Source organism: Gadus morhua, chromosome 20, assembly GCF_902167405.1.
Source record: "Gadus morhua chromosome 20, gadMor3.0, whole genome shotgun sequence".
NCBI classification, from domain to species: Eukaryota; Metazoa; Chordata; class Actinopteri; order Gadiformes; family Gadidae; genus Gadus; species Gadus morhua.
Genome location: NC_044067.1, coordinates 6,775,891 through 6,792,849, shown reverse-complemented (window position 1 = coordinate 6,792,849; position 16,959 = coordinate 6,775,891). Strand labels below are relative to the sequence as shown.

The 16,959-nt window shown below is 49.7% G+C and overlaps 1 protein-coding gene across 1 annotated transcript; it reads left to right on the top strand.

The window, feature by feature from the left end:
• The first annotated feature begins 393 nt into the window (after positions 1 to 393).
• tmtc4 (transmembrane O-mannosyltransferase targeting cadherins 4) lies at positions 394 to 11,102 on the top strand. The gene is made up of 18 exons (XM_030343898.1): positions 394 to 907; positions 1,017 to 1,217; positions 1,299 to 1,414; positions 1,777 to 2,011; positions 3,125 to 3,212; positions 3,646 to 3,749; positions 4,033 to 4,125; positions 4,342 to 4,503; positions 4,864 to 5,066; positions 5,839 to 6,013; positions 6,419 to 6,550; positions 6,714 to 6,793; positions 7,141 to 7,248; positions 7,493 to 7,634; positions 8,446 to 8,560; positions 10,216 to 10,328; positions 10,484 to 10,553; positions 10,814 to 11,102. The coding sequence occupies exons 2-18, from the start codon at positions 1,056 to 1,058 to the stop codon at positions 10,960 to 10,962; spliced, it is 2,247 nt and encodes a 748-aa protein (XP_030199758.1). The 5' UTR covers positions 394 to 907; positions 1,017 to 1,055; the 3' UTR covers positions 10,963 to 11,102.
• The last annotated feature ends 5,857 nt before the right edge of the window (positions 11,103 to 16,959 follow it).

Sequence of the window (16,959 nt, the reverse complement as noted above, 5' to 3'; positions counted from 1 at the left end):
GATTTAAGGCATGACCAAAAGGGGACCTGAAAAATGTCCCCTCTTGGCTCGGAGGTCCCCTGTTGGTGAAGGTGTTACGACGCCGAAGTCCACTGTTGGATAGTTAGGCGAGTACACACACACACACACACACACACACACACACACACACACACACACACACACACACACACACACACACACACACACACACACACACACACACACACACACACACACACACACACACACACACACGCAGAGAGAGACGTAAATTCAGTACCCCAATCGATTTATTTTTATTTTCTTACGACACACATGCTCACAGTTCACCGTTTAATCTAAGAGATTGTTGGATTCTCCAGCTCCAACCAATACGATGCAGCGTGATCACATGACAGTGACGCACCTCAACGAGGAAGTGACCGGGGCGTGCATGCATACTGTTGACAGTCGAGCCGTTTCATGCTGAACATCTTCCGACTGCACTGTGCATTTCTTTTTATAATATTTCTAGATTAAACACAGAACTACAGCCTCGTTTACACTACATTTATCATTCATAGGTTAAAATTCTTGCGATGCATGGATCCTAGACGTGCCTGTGCGTTACAGTAGCAGCTCAAGCCTCACGTCTGAACTTTGTATATCGTCCTTTTTCTATATTTTATGAGCTCGTAACCTTGAGGCACGCGGTACGTTGTCCAGACATCAACGGGAGCGTTGTATGCTCCTAGCAACCTGTATGTATCCTAGAAATACGATCCTCAAATGAAACGTAAGACTTGGTTGTCTTGCAAGCGGTGAGTTGTTGTTAATGTAAGCGTACACATGCTACAACAATGCTAGCCATCTTGCAAATGATCAAAGGACGTGCGTGAGGTAATGATGAGGATAACGATATGCAATGCATATTCCATCAAATAAGGTATGACTATATTCAATGCATGAACATTTTGCAAAGCCGACAAGCTTTAATGTCCATAAGCAAGCTATCATACACCCATGACGTTAAACGGATGAATTGTTTCTCATAGCGCCTGGGCGACGATGCAGAATAACCAAATAATTGCACCATGGCGCCATTTGACGTGTATTGGGACCACCACATTCCCCTTCCCAAGCTCCCTCCTCTCAAAGCCAAAATCACAGTGGCTACGGTGGCGCTCCTTTGCTTCATCAACAGCTATGACGGGGATTTTGTGTTCGATGATTCCGAAGCAATTATCAATAACAAGGTAGTGCGTCACTGGTCACTTTCCTCCAAATTGATTGGCCAGTATGCAATATCGACAGTTTTTTTTTGCTTCACGTTTTAGGACCTCAGACCTACAACACCACTGAGCAACATCTGGAACAATGACTTCTGGGGAAGCAACCTGAGCAGCAACTCCAGTCACAAATCCTATCGACCTCTCACTGTTCTTACATTTAGGTAAGGACTGCTGTGTTCACCAAGCATCTGTGCTCAACCCACCCCCCCACCCCTTGTGTGAATGTAGTTAATCAAACTAAGGTATGCAATCCTTAATTGTTATAAGAAGAACTAGGGCTATGCAAGTACCAAAATAATAACAACTAATTAACACACTCACACGCACCTGAGTCCCCAGATAGGTGCAACAATATTCATGCTATTGTCAGCAAACTCATCACAAGCGCATCATCTCTTTGTGTGATGCTCCTCCAGTGTGTGTGCGTGTGTGTGGGCGTGTTCAACCCCCATACCTTGACTCTACATTGCTCCAGCCCTCACTCCAGCGTCTTCCTTCCTGCTTTTCTCCCTCATCCCCTCAGGCTCAACTACCTCCTGGCGGGCGGCCACTACCCCGTGGGCTTCCACGTGCCCAACGTGGTTCTGCACGCCGTCATCTCGGCGCTGATGGTGGACGTGTTCGCCGTGCTGATCGGCGGCCTGTCCCACGCCGGGGGGAGCGGCGGCGGCGGCGGCGGCGGCGTGCAGAACCTGGCGCCGAGGGCCTCCCTGCTGGCGGCGCTGATGTTCGCCGCGCACCCCGTCCACACGGAGAGCGTGAGTCCCGTCGGCGCCGGCTGCGTTGTGTGCGATCGGTTTGCTGTGTGTGAACACACAATACACTACACACACAAGATGGTCCCTCCCAACAGGCCCAGTGGCGTCGTCACTGTCGTCGTACAAAACGTCTTGTGCGGATAAAAAAAGACCACCGCTTTTTGAAAACAATGAATCTTCTTATTTAGTTATTTTAAGTATTCTATATTTAATAATGGAGCGTAATGTAGTGTCCACCACCTCCGTTCCGTCCTACCGTTTGGTGTCGGGGCGTATCGCTGTAAATAACCGGGCTTCCCGGCTACGCTGAGCCGCGACGTGTTGACACGTGGCGCCGGGGGGGGGGCGGCTGGTATTAAACATGTAGGAGGGCCATGCCAAGAACAAAAGCGCCGTCTCAGTTGAGCGTGCGGGGGCCAAAAGTGTGGACAGCGACGCCGGCGCGGCTATTAGCGGTGTCGGGATGCTTATTGACCCGGGTGGTCCGTGTGTGCGTGTGTGCGTGCCTGCGTGTGTGCGTGCGTGCCTGTTGGCTGTAGAACCTGGCTGGAAGGCAGCACCCCCCCTTCAGCACCCCCCCCCCCCCCCCAGCCCGATTCTCTTTAATCATGCAGGGCAAGAGATGCAATAGACCTGGGGGGTGGCGGGCAGGCAGTCCATTGGCTTGGGCTTGCTGGATGTATCAAAGAAGCCAGCCCCAGGATCCCTGCCAACAACTGTACCCACACACTTTACAGGGCAACGCGCGCACACACACACAAGCACCGAGGTCCAGGCTGGTAATGAGAGGGAGTCGGTCCCTTAGCTCCCCTTAAAAAGGCTCCTCTGGTAATGGGCTAGATTATGCAGAACAGAACGCGCGGTGGTAATGGAGGATGATGTTTGTATCCTTTTTTTCTTTCTCTGTTCATTTTCTCAGCTTTTTTTTTTTTTTCCTCTGTCTGTCCGTCTCTCACTCTCTCTCTGTCCATCTCTCTCTCTGTGTCTGTGTCTCTGTCTCTCCGTGTCGGTTAATGTGTCTCTATGTCTATGTGGTTCTCTTATCTATGTCTGTCTCTGTCTCTGTCTCTGTCTGTGTGTCTCTCAAGCCAAATCTCTCTCTGTGTCCCGCAGGTGGCCGGGGTCGTGGGCCGTGCAGACCTTTTGTGCGCTCTGTTTTTCCAGCTGTCTTTTCTCACCTATTGTAAAGCCTTTCACGGAGGTGAGTGACATCTACTTCCAAAAGAACCATAGCCTTCTCAAGGTCTTCAACTCCCAAACACATTTCGTCGCCAAACAATGCACAGTACAGTTTGGGTTTGTCTTATCTTGCTGCAGTCCTCTATGGTCGTGATAACACTGAGGTGGCTGGGACAAAGTCCTCTCTGTGTGTGTGTGTGTGTGTGTGTGTGTGTGTGTGTGTGTGTGTGTGTGTGTGTGTGTGTGTGTGTGTGTGTGTGTGTGTGTGTGTGTGTGTGTGTGTGTGAGGCTTTTGCTCGTTTGCCCACCCATTCATCTTTATCGTCACAGTGTGAAAAAGTATTAATGGCCCTTTACCTCTCGGAAACATTAGACTGTTCAAACTAGTACCTACAATTGCCCTGGCTCCTTCTCGTGCCGCTGTGTCACTGTGTGGTTCTATGGTGTCCCACCAGGCAGCGACCGGTGCGAGGGGAAGTTCTCTGTCCAGTGGGTGGTGCTGAGCCTCTTGCTCTGCGCGGCAGCCATGCTCTGCAAAGAGCAGGGCATCACCGTGCTGGTAGGGGCTTTACCGCCACACTCCACCTGCCTGCATCTGTTTGTGTTTGTGTGTGTGTGTCTGTTTGTGTTAATGGGATGCATTGGCAGCGTAAATTAATCTCAAAGTTTCCTTTCTTTGTTTGATCCGAGGTCTCTCACACGCACACAATGGATTTTGGTTATTTTTGCAGTTCTTCTGCAGAGACTTTGAACTCTGTTTATCTCACTGTGTGTGTGTGTGTGTGTGTGTGTGTGTGTGTGTGTGTGTGTGTGTGTGTGTGTGTGTGTTCCTTCTCTTCCAGGGCGTAAATGCAGCCTTTGATGTCCTCCTGATCTGTAACGTCAACTTGTTTGAGCTCAGTCAGAGGCTGCTCCTCAGAAGGAAAGATATCGATGTGCGGTAGTTTCCTGCTCTTCTTCCTATTTTCTCTCTCGCTCTTCCTCCCTCTCTCTCTCTCTCTCTCTCTCTCACACTCTCTCTCATATATATTTTTTATACATAACATGGTATTTATCGCACATTAACGCTACATAATTGTCATGCTGATAATACTGTTAAATTGTCGTTCCCGGTTTCAGTCCATAAAAATGCCTTTCCTCCACTCCGATAGGTCGGTGAGCTGGTGCGGACCGGGCTGCTGTCCCGATTGGCTCTCCTGGCCGTGGGAGGAGCCTCTATGATCTACGCCCGCTGGAGGATCATGGGAACGGGACCACCGGTGTTCACTGAGGCAGACAACCCGGCATCCTTCGCAGATAGCATGTTTCTACGAGTGAGTCAGCAGCACGTGTGTTCTGCGTTAATGACTGTATGCCAATTGGAGATGTTGATAAAGTGTGTCCTAGAATCTAACTCCTCAGGCCTTAATATATTGTGTATGTACTATATACATCTGATGCAATGGCATATTGAATAACATGCATGATACCTAGATTGGTGAAGAGATGGATGTCGTTTTAGTAATAACATTGAATGTCTTGCTATGACGTGTGAAAGGCACACTGCAAATGCTTTTAAAGACAATGGCTGAGACGAGTTGATGATTTTGATTCGCTCCCTTTTCTCTGTCTCCCCCCGCCCCCCTCCTCCCCCACTCTCCCCATCATTCTGCTTGTTCTTCTTTGATTGGCAGATAGTGAACTATAATTACTACTACTCACTGAATGCCTGGCTGCTGCTGTGTCCCTGGTGGCTGTGTTTTGATTGGTCCATGGGCTGTGTGCCTCTCATTAATTCAGTCACTGATTGGAGGATAGTTTGGCTGCTGCTGCTCTGGTGCGTTCTGATAGGCTTGATAAGCCAAGCCTTATGCTCGCCGGACAGCCAGAGAAGGAGGTAAGAGGAATCGCCCGTCTGCGCGTTGGGTCTCTCTCTAGACCCGTGGTTGATTATGAAAATTGGTTCACACCCACTGCACTGTGACCAGAACATCACGTCTCTGGTTGCCGTCAGGGAGGCGTTAACACTCTGTTGATTCAGAGCGCTCAGCAAGGCGTGACTCACAAGGGAAGTTCAGAGAAGTGGAAGGATGCTATTGGCTCGCACCAGCCTTTCCTAGTCGTCATGTATCTGGGTGTGAAACAGACAGAGTGGACCGAAAGTTTAACCAAGTTGAGGGCTAAAATAGTTTGAACCAAAAATGTTAACAGGGCATAACATATTTTGTGTGTGGTTTGAAAAGTGACACACCTGGCACAATTTTGCCCAATCAGAAGCAGCTATGCACTTTTCTGACCACAGGGGGTGCTGTCCCTGAGGTCTAATTTATAGCATTTGTTCACTCTTTAACTGTAAATACATGGATAGGTTTAGGGCAAACTATTAACAAACCATCATACACATTGATGTTTAATTGTCATGACATATTATCCCCTCGACAATAACATATATTATTAGATTAATTATTGATTTTAACGGGCAGTCTGTTCACATTGATTACATCCACTGGAAACATTCCAGAGCTAGCCAAAGAGGCAAATTTACATCCCGAGTCTCTGAGCAGGCAGCTAGCTAAAGACATCAGTACAATCCTTTAAAATAAGCTAGTAGTTACATTCCTTACAGAGAAGGACGCAGGACAGTTGACGCATGGCTGGTGTGTGTTCAGGACGCTGACTCTGGGCCTGGTGCTGCTGCTGGTCCCCTTCCTGCCCGCCTGCAACCTCTTCTTCAGGGTGGGCTTTGTCGTGGCCGAGAGGGTCCTCTATCTGTCGTCGGCGGGCTACTGCCTGCTGCTGGCCTACGCCCTGGGCCACTGCTGCTGCCGTTGGGCAAGGCACCGGGTAGGAGCACGCACACACGGACAAGCATGCACACTTGTGGAATATCTTGGATAAAGAGGATCGAGTGCAATTGCCTTTTTTCCGTTTTTATTTGATAAAAAATCGACACACACGACCACACACACAAACGGTGAGATGAACTCACTGACGGTGAGATGAAAACAGTGTGTGGTTTAACCTTTGAGTTATTACTCACTCATAAGAGTCATAGGTTTGTTCTTACTTGGATGCTTATCATTGTCCTATCTTTTTCATTTATTGTCAATCCTAGTGTCAATATCCTCTCTCTCTCTCTCTCTCACTCACTCACTCACTCACTCACTCACTCACTCACTCACTCACTCACTCACTCACTCACTCACTCACTCACTCACTCACTCTCTCTTCCCCCCCCCCCCCCTCCAGAGGCTGCTGGGAGTGTGTGTGCTGGCCCTGCTGGGTGTGTACGTGGTTCGCTGTGCACACCGCAGTCACCAGTGGAGGTCAGAGCAGAGCCTCTTCAGCAGCGCCCTGTTGGTCTGCCCTCTCAACGCTAAGGTAAACCTGTGGCGCGGCTTTGGTTCACCTGGGGTCTGCGACGCCCTTCAGAGGAACGCGCACGGTTGTGTATGCGGTCGTAGTCGTAGTCGTCGGGCAGAAAACGATCTGTATCGATGTGAGTGAGTGTTGATGGTGTTTGTGTTGATGTGTCGTTCCTCAGGTCCATTACAATGTGGGCAAGAACCTGGCTGACAGGGGCAACACGACCACAGCTATATCCTACTACAGGGAGGCCGTCAGGTACTGGAACAGTTAATGTCATAACAATAATGGACAATATTAAAGAGTGTGTGCTGTTTACCATTTGGCTTCCAGTGCTACACTTCATTCATTCACTCACACGCACATTTCTTAGAGCAGTTCAAATTAATTGGTGCCGGAAAGTTATTGCCGGCAGAGAAACGGTATTCATCCCAAATAACCGTCATTTGGATATGGAACTGCAACATGATATTTGGAATGGCGATGTCGGGGTTAAATGCGCTCAGACGTACACCGCAATCATAAATACTCCCGTCCATCTACTGAATGTCCGACCTTTATAGAATCAATTCTTTGCTTCCTGTTTTCCTCTCCTCTGCTCCCAGACTGCACCCGACCTACGTCCACGCCATGAATAACCTGGGCAACATCCTGAAGGAGCGAGAGGAGCTGGTGGAGGCTGAGATGCTGCTCTCTAAAGCCGTAGCCATCCAGTAGGTGGTGCACCACAAGCTAGCGCTGGCTCTTCAACTGCTCCATCAATTGGGGCGGAAATAGGGTTTTTATTGACCTACTAGGGTATTCCTAAAGTTAACTTTTTTTGTACTTTCCTTACTCCACAACAAGACATTAAGTTCTGTGGTTAAGATTTAAGAGCTTTGATTTCCAGTGTAATTTACAGCGATACCTGTTCTGATATCAAAGTCGTGTGTACATCAGCGTTTCTTTCCGTCCCAGGCCGGACTTTGCTGCAGCGTGGATGAACCTGGGCATCGTGCAGAACAGCCTGCAGAAATTCAGCGCCGCCGAGCGCAGCTACTGGAACGCCATCTCCTTCCGGAAGAAGTACCCGGACTGCTACTACAACCTGGGGCGGCTGGTGAGGCCGCGGAGCTGATGCCATTAGCAATTCTCATACTCATAATACTAAGTTATAGATAATTGAAATAACGCAGGAAAACAAGTAGCACGCCAAAGGATAAAATAAGATTTGCACTTCTATTTATCCTTCAAATCAAGATATTTGAACGAATAAGGGAACAGCTTCATTTTTTATATATGTATATTCTATCTCTAAACTTGTCCTAGTTTAAAGTATCCATTTGTTTTGTATTCTAATTATTTAGAGTAGAAGAAGGAATATTATGGTGTATGTATAGATATAGATATATATGTATTTATATTAGAGCTGTCAAGCGATTAAAATATTTAATCGTGATTAATCGCATTAATGTCATAGTTAACTCTAATTAATCGCGATTAATCGCAAATTATTTTTCTATGCTAAATATCCCTTGATTTTTTTGTCCCATAATTCTTCTCATTTTAATTCTCTTATCAACATGGTGAAGTGCATCGGCTTGCCTTGTGCAAAGGATTTTTTATTGATAACAACATTGGCATATACACTGATCAAAACAGGACGATACAAAAAAAGAGCCTATAGTGCAATTAAACGACTGCTTTGAACAAATGTCATTTGAACATAGCAGTCAGGCTACTAAAAAAAGTTTTTTTTTATTTTTTTATATAAAATAATTGCGTTAATCGCGCGATAAAAAATTTAACGCCGATAAATTTGGTTTTCGTTAACGCCGTTAATAACGCGTTTAACTGACAGCTCTTATTTATATATATAATATATGTGTAGCACAGTAGCTTTGATAATGTGTTGTGTCTGCTTCTGGTAGTACGCTGACCAGAACCGGCACCTGGAGGCGCTGAACGCCTGGAAGAACGCTACGATGTTGAAGCCTGACCACAGCCTGGCCTGGAACAACATGGTCATCCTGCTGGACAACACTGGTACACGCACACACGTGTACACGTACAGACGCCTAAACACACACACACAAACACACACACATTCCCGACACGTACACAAACTATAAACACAAACACACACACACACACCCTAAATATCAAACACACACATCCTAAATATAATACACCCGCACATCCTAAATATAATACAATCGAACACATGTGTTTTCCCTCCATTCCCTCAGCCTTTGGAGATCTATGTAGCAATAACTTCTTCATACGTCTTATTATCTTAACACATGTTTCAAGAATCAGATTTTCTTTATTAAAACAAACTCCAACCTTTCTCTGTGATAAGGGAAGTACTGGCTCATTTGTGTTCAGGCTGGTCTCAGAAGAGCCTCTGTCTCGGTGGGGGGGGGACGGCTCCTTCCAACGTTAACAAGCGAGAAACTGGGCCTTGTTATTTCAGAAAGGGGAGGAAATGTGGGTGCCTGGCGCTGATTACACCGGAAGAGCAGGAATCAGCAATGCCTGAAATTTATGCATTAAAGCTTTTGTGTGCAGAGTTTTAAAGGCACTCTACCCTGCCGTGTGGAGAATGCTCTGATTTCCAGGCGCCGCCGCCGTTTTTGTCAAGAGCTGCTCACCGAAGGGGGCGGGGTCTATCCCCGAGAGGGCTCTGGAACCGTCCAATCGGGGCCAGGCGTGCTTCTGATCAAACGCGGACAGACACAGCCGGAACTGCCCCCTGCCCTACCCCCTTCTCCTTCCTCTAGAACCACCACATTTGTTCCCCAAATCTGACAGAAGAACTCCCCCACCACCATACCCCTCCCTCTGCCTCCGTCCCTCCCTCTGTGCCCACCCCTTCCTCTACCTCCACCCTTCCCTGACTCCCCCGCTCGCTGTCTCTCTCTGTCCCTCATTCCCGGTCTCCCCTCTCTCTCTCTCCCACTGTCTCCCTCCCTCCACCCTGTCTCTCTCCCTCCCTGCCTGTCTCCCCTCTCTCTCTCTCCCTGTCTCCCCTCTCTCTCTCCCTGTCTCCCTCCCTCTCTTCCTCCCTGTCTCCCTTCCCTCCCTCCCTCAGCCCTGTCTCCCTCTCTCTCATCTCTCTCCCTCCCTGCCTGTCTCTCCCACCCTCCCTGTCTCTCTCCCTCCCTGCCTGTCTCTCTCCCTCCCTCCCTGTCTCTCTCCCTCCACCCTGTCTCTCTCCCTCCCTGCCTGTCTCCACTCTCTCCCTCTGTCTCTCGCCCCCCATCTCCCCTCCTCCCTGTCTCCCTCCCTCCCCCCGTCTCCCTGGGCAGCAGTCCCCCTGGTCCTTGACAGGGGTCGATAGCTCAGTGGGCCTTGTGTCCAGCCTTAATTAGGAGGCTAAACTGCTCGCCCATGCGTGGAGACTGCAGAGGGAGGGGAAGAAATGGAAAAATAAAACCGGTCTGGACAACAAATGCAATCGACAAATAGCACAGAAATTGTGCTGTGTGTGCTCGATCCGGCACTGTGTGTTTCCGATCCATTTTTCAATAAGAAAGTTGTACAACGACATGTTTTATTGGATCCCGAGCCGAGTACATGTTCATTCATGAGGGGTTGATGCACGCGCTGCTAAGTCAAGCTGAGAGTATCATGCGAGTTAAGTGCCGTGCCGCCGCATATTTGTGCCTGAATTCTCGCTCTCTGCCCCTGTCTCGTAGGTAACTTGGGCCAAGCCGAGCTGATTGGCCGAGAGGCGCTGAAGCTCCTCCCCAATGACCACACCATCATGTTCTCATTGGCCAACGTCCTCGGCAAGCAACAGAAATACAAGGTCGGTGATGACGTCACTCCTCCCGGGTAAACGTGCCCGTAATTCAGCCCACGCTTCGTAGTTCTGGCGCACGCCGTTCGTGATAATAGATTGGCTGGAGCTGTTTTCCGGAAGGTTATTCCGTTCACCCCGTGACGGTGCCATTCTCTTCACAGGAGTCGGAGGGCTTCTTCCTCCTCGCGCTCAAGATAAACCCAAACTCTGCCAGTTGCCATGGCAATTTGGGTAAGAATCGCTGCGCCGCATCCCGGTTGTGAACACACCACACCATGTCCTAACCAGCCGCGACACAGGCCGGTCAGGCAACCAATTGCTGCGTTGTGCGCGCTCACCGCAGCGAGCCTGTACCAAGATGGGTGGCGATTTAAATGAATCGCTTTGAAAGTTTGATATCAATTGTGACGCGTCCTCCCGTTGTGATTATTCATCCGTTTGCTTTTGATTATTTCCGTTTTCTTATTTATGTCTGTCTGTGTGTGGGTCAGCCGTGCTGTACCACCGCTGGGCCAGGATGGAGCTGGCCAAGACGCACTACGAGCTGGCCCTGAAGCTGGACCCCGAAGCCCCTGGCACCCTGGGCAACTACAAGATGCTGCTCCGCAAGATGGAGCAGCTCCGTCGCAGCACTCCCTGACGATACACGATACACTCCTAGACCAAGCTTCCACGACCAACTCCAGTGTTTAATGATGATGATGATGATGATGATGGACAACATAGAACTTTGTATTGTCTCGATGGTGAGGAAATAAAGACCACTCTCTGTGTATCCAATGTTGTTTATTTGCGATTTATTTTCTTTCTTTTTTTTCAACTATTTAGTAAAAAGGAAAGAAAAAACAACAAAAAAGAAATTATGAGCTACACATTATTTTATACCCTCAATATTTTAACATAATGTTAAAATGTTGCAAGTTATCGGATACGAACTCCCCTCTTTATGACTTTAAACCGAGATATCTCCAGTCCTAGGCGTTAAGGCGCCATCCACCATTTCCTGTCATGACGAGCGCGCGTCTGTCTCTGATTAAAGATGCGTCCGGGGCAGGTGTCCCGTGTTCCCCTGATACCGCCCGGTGGTCACATGACCCCGCCGTCTCCTGCCGCTGGCGGGCCTGCTCGGCGGAGCCCGACATGTGGGACTGATCGCGCCCCCGTGAACCCGGTCCCCTCTCATCCCTGACCCCGGCGTGTGTGTGTGTGTGTGTGTGTGTGTGTGTGTGTGTGTGTGTGTGTGTGTTGTCAGCTGGACACGACACACCAAGAGTATGGATTCAGAGCGCGGTTATGGTCAGGAACGGATTTGACTCGGCCTGGTCGGCTGTCGGCTCCCAGCCGGCTGGCCATATGGACGTCCTATGCAGGGAGGACGGGACGGGCGGACGGGGGGGGGGGGGGTCGGGACCCCGGAGCACTGCCCCCGCTGTAGTCAGATTAGAAGTCACCTGAACTCCTCTTTAAAACCGACTGGCCGCTTTTGCCGCACTTTGCACACAGCAGTGCAGGAGTGCTGCTTGTTGTATAATGATCCTCCCGTCAGATCAAAAGAGGCTCTTTATGCCACCCGTGATTAGGCTAACAGGAGCAAGGTGCTTAGAGGGTGGATGGGTGTTCTGAAGTGTCCAGGAAGAGGGGGTTCGGGTGGGTTGAGGGGGGGTCAGGATGGACAGGAAACCTGTGGCCACCGCTGCATGAAAACAGCACCGTAGCACATGGGGGGGGGGGGGGGGGGGGGGGGGGGTTGGGGGGCTTCAAAGAGAGAATAGGATGAGCTTCCCTGGGGGGATTCTATGCATCCACGCACGTGTCATGGGTGTGTGTGTGTGTGTGAGTGCGTGTGTGCACTTGCAGCACCGGCATCATTGTGCGCACACACACACACACACACACACACACACACACACACACACACACACCGTCGCTCACACACACATGGCTTTGCATGCGCTCCCTCTTGAAGAATACCGCCAGGGGAGCCTGCGACCTCGGTGTGAAACATCAGTCAACAAGTGTGCACCCTGGGGTCAGAGGTCGGCGCACTTCTATTTTTTCACCTGCTTCCCACAGCTCACAGGAAACTTTGAAGCTGGGGCAGGCTGGTATGGCTTTGCTTTAAGCGGCGCAAAAGTTTGTTGACTTACAGTACAATACACCCGTGGATGCTTTGATGTCCTTAAAGATGTGGCCGATACATTGGAAGTTGTGGGAGGAGGTGGATGAGTATCAGCAACACACACAAACACACGCAGACGCACACACACACACATACACACACACATACACACACACACACACCCAGGACCATCTGGCTCCTCCTCTCTGCATCCCTACTCTTGTCTTATAATGTGATTATCTTCTTATTACACCGGTCTGTTTATGTGTCTTTCTCTCTCTGTGTCTCTTCCACGCTTGCTTTGATGTAAAGAGGCAGTGTTGGATACATTTTTTTTTTTGGGGGGGGGGGGGGGAATGACAATAAACAGGCGTGTGCTGGCGGCTGGACGGAGATGAAAGCGCCCGGGAAACACAGACGAGGATACGGTGTAAAGGTTGCGCGGGTTAGAGGGCTCGGAGAGCCCTGGAAGAAAATGGAAGCAGCAGATCACAAAGCATTAGCCAGTGACATTCACAATGGAATGTTTTATTTGGTTTGTTGTTGTTTTCCCCCCCTCCTCATCCGTCCTCGTCATATTTCTTTCACACATGCGCGCTAATGTAAACTGTCCCTGAAGTGTAGTTGGCTTACAAGTCGCCGAGTACAAAGCTCAGCCCTCGTGGGCTGCTTTCCATATCCTTTCTGGTCCTCTCGTTTTCCATTCATGCCCACAGACTGAGGCTGGCACAAGAGTAAGGGGGGGGGGGGGGGGGGGGCTTTTATCCCACTTCCTTCTTTGAATACCTTTCATTATCATAACAAATATGTCAGCAATCGGAGGGGCTTTATATTCACCGGGCCAGACCCACGTCTTCATTAACCATTCTGACGGGGGGGGGAACCTGCTGTCTCAGCGAGTGATATTAATAAAAGATGGGGGGTTCACTGTCGCCTTATGAAGTCTTTCTCTTGTTCTCGGTATCATCTGTTTTTTTTATCCCCTCTTATTTTTTTTACTGCACCTTTTACCTGCTTGGCTGCTCTGTCACAACAGTATAATTAAATCAACTCCCAGGTGGGCTTTTTTATGTGTGTGTGTGTGTGTGTGTGTGTGTGTGTGTGTGTGTGTGTGTGTGTGTGTGTGTGTGTGTGTGTGTGTTTGGGTGGGTTGGAGTGTGTGTGTGTGTGTGTGTGTGTGTGTGTGTGTGTGTGTGTGTGTGTGTGTGTGTGTGTGTGTGTGTGTGTGTGTGTGTGTGTGTGTGTGTGTGTGTGTGTGTATTTGGGTGGGTTGGAGTGTGTGTGTGTGTGTTTGTGTGTCTGTGTGTGTGTGTGTGTGTGTGCGTGTGTCTGTGTGTGTGCATGTGTTGTATTAATCACACTGATGATTTGCCAGTGTTTGAATTTCACAGGCTGGGCTGAAACATGTGAGTGAATGAGCACTTACAGCCTACATTGTGGGCTATTAAGGGCATAGCCCACAATTGGTGAAAGGGAAAATACGGTGTTACAGTATGTTGGACAAAAGCAGCGAGAGGCAGGGGGCACTAATTTGAATCCACCAAAGGTGTTTTTGAACAGCGTGAGTTATTTTGCATTTGCAAAGCACGAAAGTACAGTGAAGGCTGGACTCATCTAAGATCATGTTCTGCATATCGACGCAGTACCCGGACTCGGATGGAAGATGAAACAACACTGGCCATTTATTACACGGCTTTGATGATTGGTGTAATTGACCAATCAAAACCCAGTATACAACAACGCTGTGTAATAATTCACTGTACATTATCCTTTACATAATAGGTGGATGCAATTATACTGTATTGTGATTCAGGGGGAGAAAAATGAAGCTTTACCGTCCTCACGCACACACACACACACACACACACACACACACACACACACACACACACACACACACACACACATACACATGCACACACAAACAAACACACACAAACACAGGTACACCTACAGACATAAGCACAGGGGCGGCCCCAGCACATTTGGCGCTCTAGGCGAGATTGTTGACGGGGGGGGGGGGGGGGGGTATGGAGCGATTGTTGACGGGATTTTTTTTGGACGCACTATTTTGCGCTCCCCCTCTAGATGGCGCTCTAGGCGGCCGCCTAACCCGCTTGTAGGGAAGGCCGCCCCTGCATAAGCATTCCGGGACCACACCCAACGCCACCACAACAACCACAACAACAGCAAGAATAACAACAACAACAACAACAACAACAACAACGATGACCCTGATGGTTTGCGATGCAGACACCTCCATCCAGGCCGTCTGATTGACGATAACGATAAACCCCCAGGTTTTTTGTTCATAGACCATGCAACCAATGTAAGTGAGGCAGCGTTTGTGACCCCAGGACCACTGTCCTAGAGGAGGAGCCCACCACCACGCATTAAGTGCCCTGTCTCTTTAAGGAGGGCTACTGTCGTTGGATATTGGGGACAGTTGTCTTCACTTTCTATCTCCCCCCCCCCCCCCCCCCCCCCCCCAGCCCTCTCACCCCAGTATCTTGCTGCCAGTGATTAATAGTTGGAGATGGGCTCCAGTGGGTGTCCGGCAGGGCCAGATGCTGGCCAGCTCTCTGCACTTCGGGCCGTTGTAATATAATGGACGCGCCTCTCTGCCAGTTTGGCTCACAGACAAAGTCCTGAAGTACCCCCCCACACACACACATGCCCCCCCCCCCAAAAGATTGATTCTCTCTGTGTTTTTTAAGGGGATAGAGCTTTACACATGAAGCACAATCAAACAGCATCTGGCGGTACGAATCACAGAATCCTTTAGTCGATTTTGTTGTTTGTCCTTTTTTTATTGGATGTTTTGAAGACAGACAAATGAGATGAAAAGAGACTCTCATTCACATCCAGATCCCTCTAGGCTTTTTTTATTGGGAGGGGGGGGGGGGTGGCGGTGGGGTTGCGGTTGGGGTTTGGGGAGGAACCGAACGTTTAAAAAACGAAAATTTATTGAAAAAAAAAAGCAGTGCAGTGAGATGGAAATGTATTAACTGGCAAACTAATGTGTGCATTATTCATTTCTGGTGGGCATGGAAAAATGATCTGAAGGGGTCTGAAATTGCGACCGCGCAGGCTGACTGCACAGTGGCTGCACCCGGCGCCCCGTCTCATCCGGGCTGCTGCACCGGGGCGTGCCTGCACAGGGAGGAAGAGGTGCCTGGCTGTAGGGGAGGAAGAGGAGGAGGAAGAGGAGGAGGACAGCAGTGGGGGGGGGGGATACAAGGTGGAGGAGGAGGAGAGTGGTGGGGGGGGGGGGGGGGGGGGGGGGGGAACTGGAGGAGGAGGAAGAGGAGGGGGAGAGCGAGGAGGGGAGTGATTGGAAGACATGAAGGGGAGGAGCAGGAGGAGGAGGAGAGTAGTTGGAGAATAGGGGAGGAGGAGGGGGGGAGGAGAGCAGGAGAAGAGGTGGAGGTGGAGGAAGAGGAGAGGTAGAGGAGAAGGAGGGGGAGGAAAAGTTAACAGGAAAATTATGAGGTGGACTGGGGGAAAGAGGAGGAGAAGGGGAGCGAAGGGGGAGAGGAGGAGGAGGAGGAGGAGATAGGGAGGGGGATGCCTTCTCTGGACAGGCCTGTTTCCAGTAACAGCTGTGCTCCTCTCAAGAGGGGGTGGCATCGGCACCGAGACAGAGAGAGAGAGAGAGAGAGAGAGAGAGAGAGAGAGAGAGAGAGAGAGAGAGAGAGAGAGAGGAGAGAGAGAGAGAGAGAGAGACAGAGAGAGAGAGAGAGAGAGAGAGAGAGAGAGAGAGAGAGAGAGAGAGAGAGAGAGAGAGAGAGAGAGAGAGACAGAGAGAGAGAGAGAGAGAGAGAGAGAGAGAGAGAGAGAGAGGAGAGAGGGAGAGGAGAGAGAGAGAGAGAGAGAGAGAGAGAGGGGGGGAGAGAGAGAACGGGCAGCTTGGGACAGATGGACAAGCCCATACAACTCCCCCCCGCTCCCACCACCAGGGCATTGCCATCTCTTATTAAAAATACAATATTTGTTGTATGCAATTATGTGTGTGTGTGTGTGTGTGTGTGTGTGTGTGTGTGTGTGTGTGTGTGTGTGTGTGTGTACTGTGTGTGTGTGTGTACTGTGTGTGTGTCCATTTGTGGTCATCATGGTGTGTTTATTATATTTAAGGACTGTTTAGTATTGCATTGTACAAAAGAACTGGGACAAATGTGTTTTCCGTTCATTTCGTTCTAAATTTGTCCGTGCAGCCACTCAGGGATTCAAAACAGTTCTGCGTAACAACGGTAAACGCAGAGGAAGGCTTTTGTCTATTATTTGCACTCTCTTTATTCCCTCTGAATGCTTGGCCCTCCTGTCTCCTCTGCCTGTTTTGCCCTCGTAACATTTCATCCCTCGCCCTATCTCCCCATCGAGGCTTTCATTGGCCCTTCTCTATCTTCTCCCTCTTCTTCCGGTTCTTCTTCTGCCCCTTCCCTACGCTCCTCCGTCAACACCACAACCACCACCACCGCCACCACCACCGCCACCACCACCACCACCACCACCACCACC

Bases quoted from the DNA above. Each gene is read 5' to 3' on its own strand.
- tmtc4 (XM_030343898.1), top strand. From the start codon at position 1,056: ATGGCGCCATTTGACGTGTATTGGGACCACCACATTCCCCTTCCCAAG. The intron at 1,218-1,298 runs GTAGTGCGTCAC...TTCACGTTTTAG, and splicing joins AAGCAATTATCAATAACAAG to GACCTCAGACCTACAACACC. The intron at 4,504-4,863 runs GTGAGTCAGCAG...TTTGATTGGCAG, and splicing joins CAGATAGCATGTTTCTACGA to ATAGTGAACTATAATTACTA.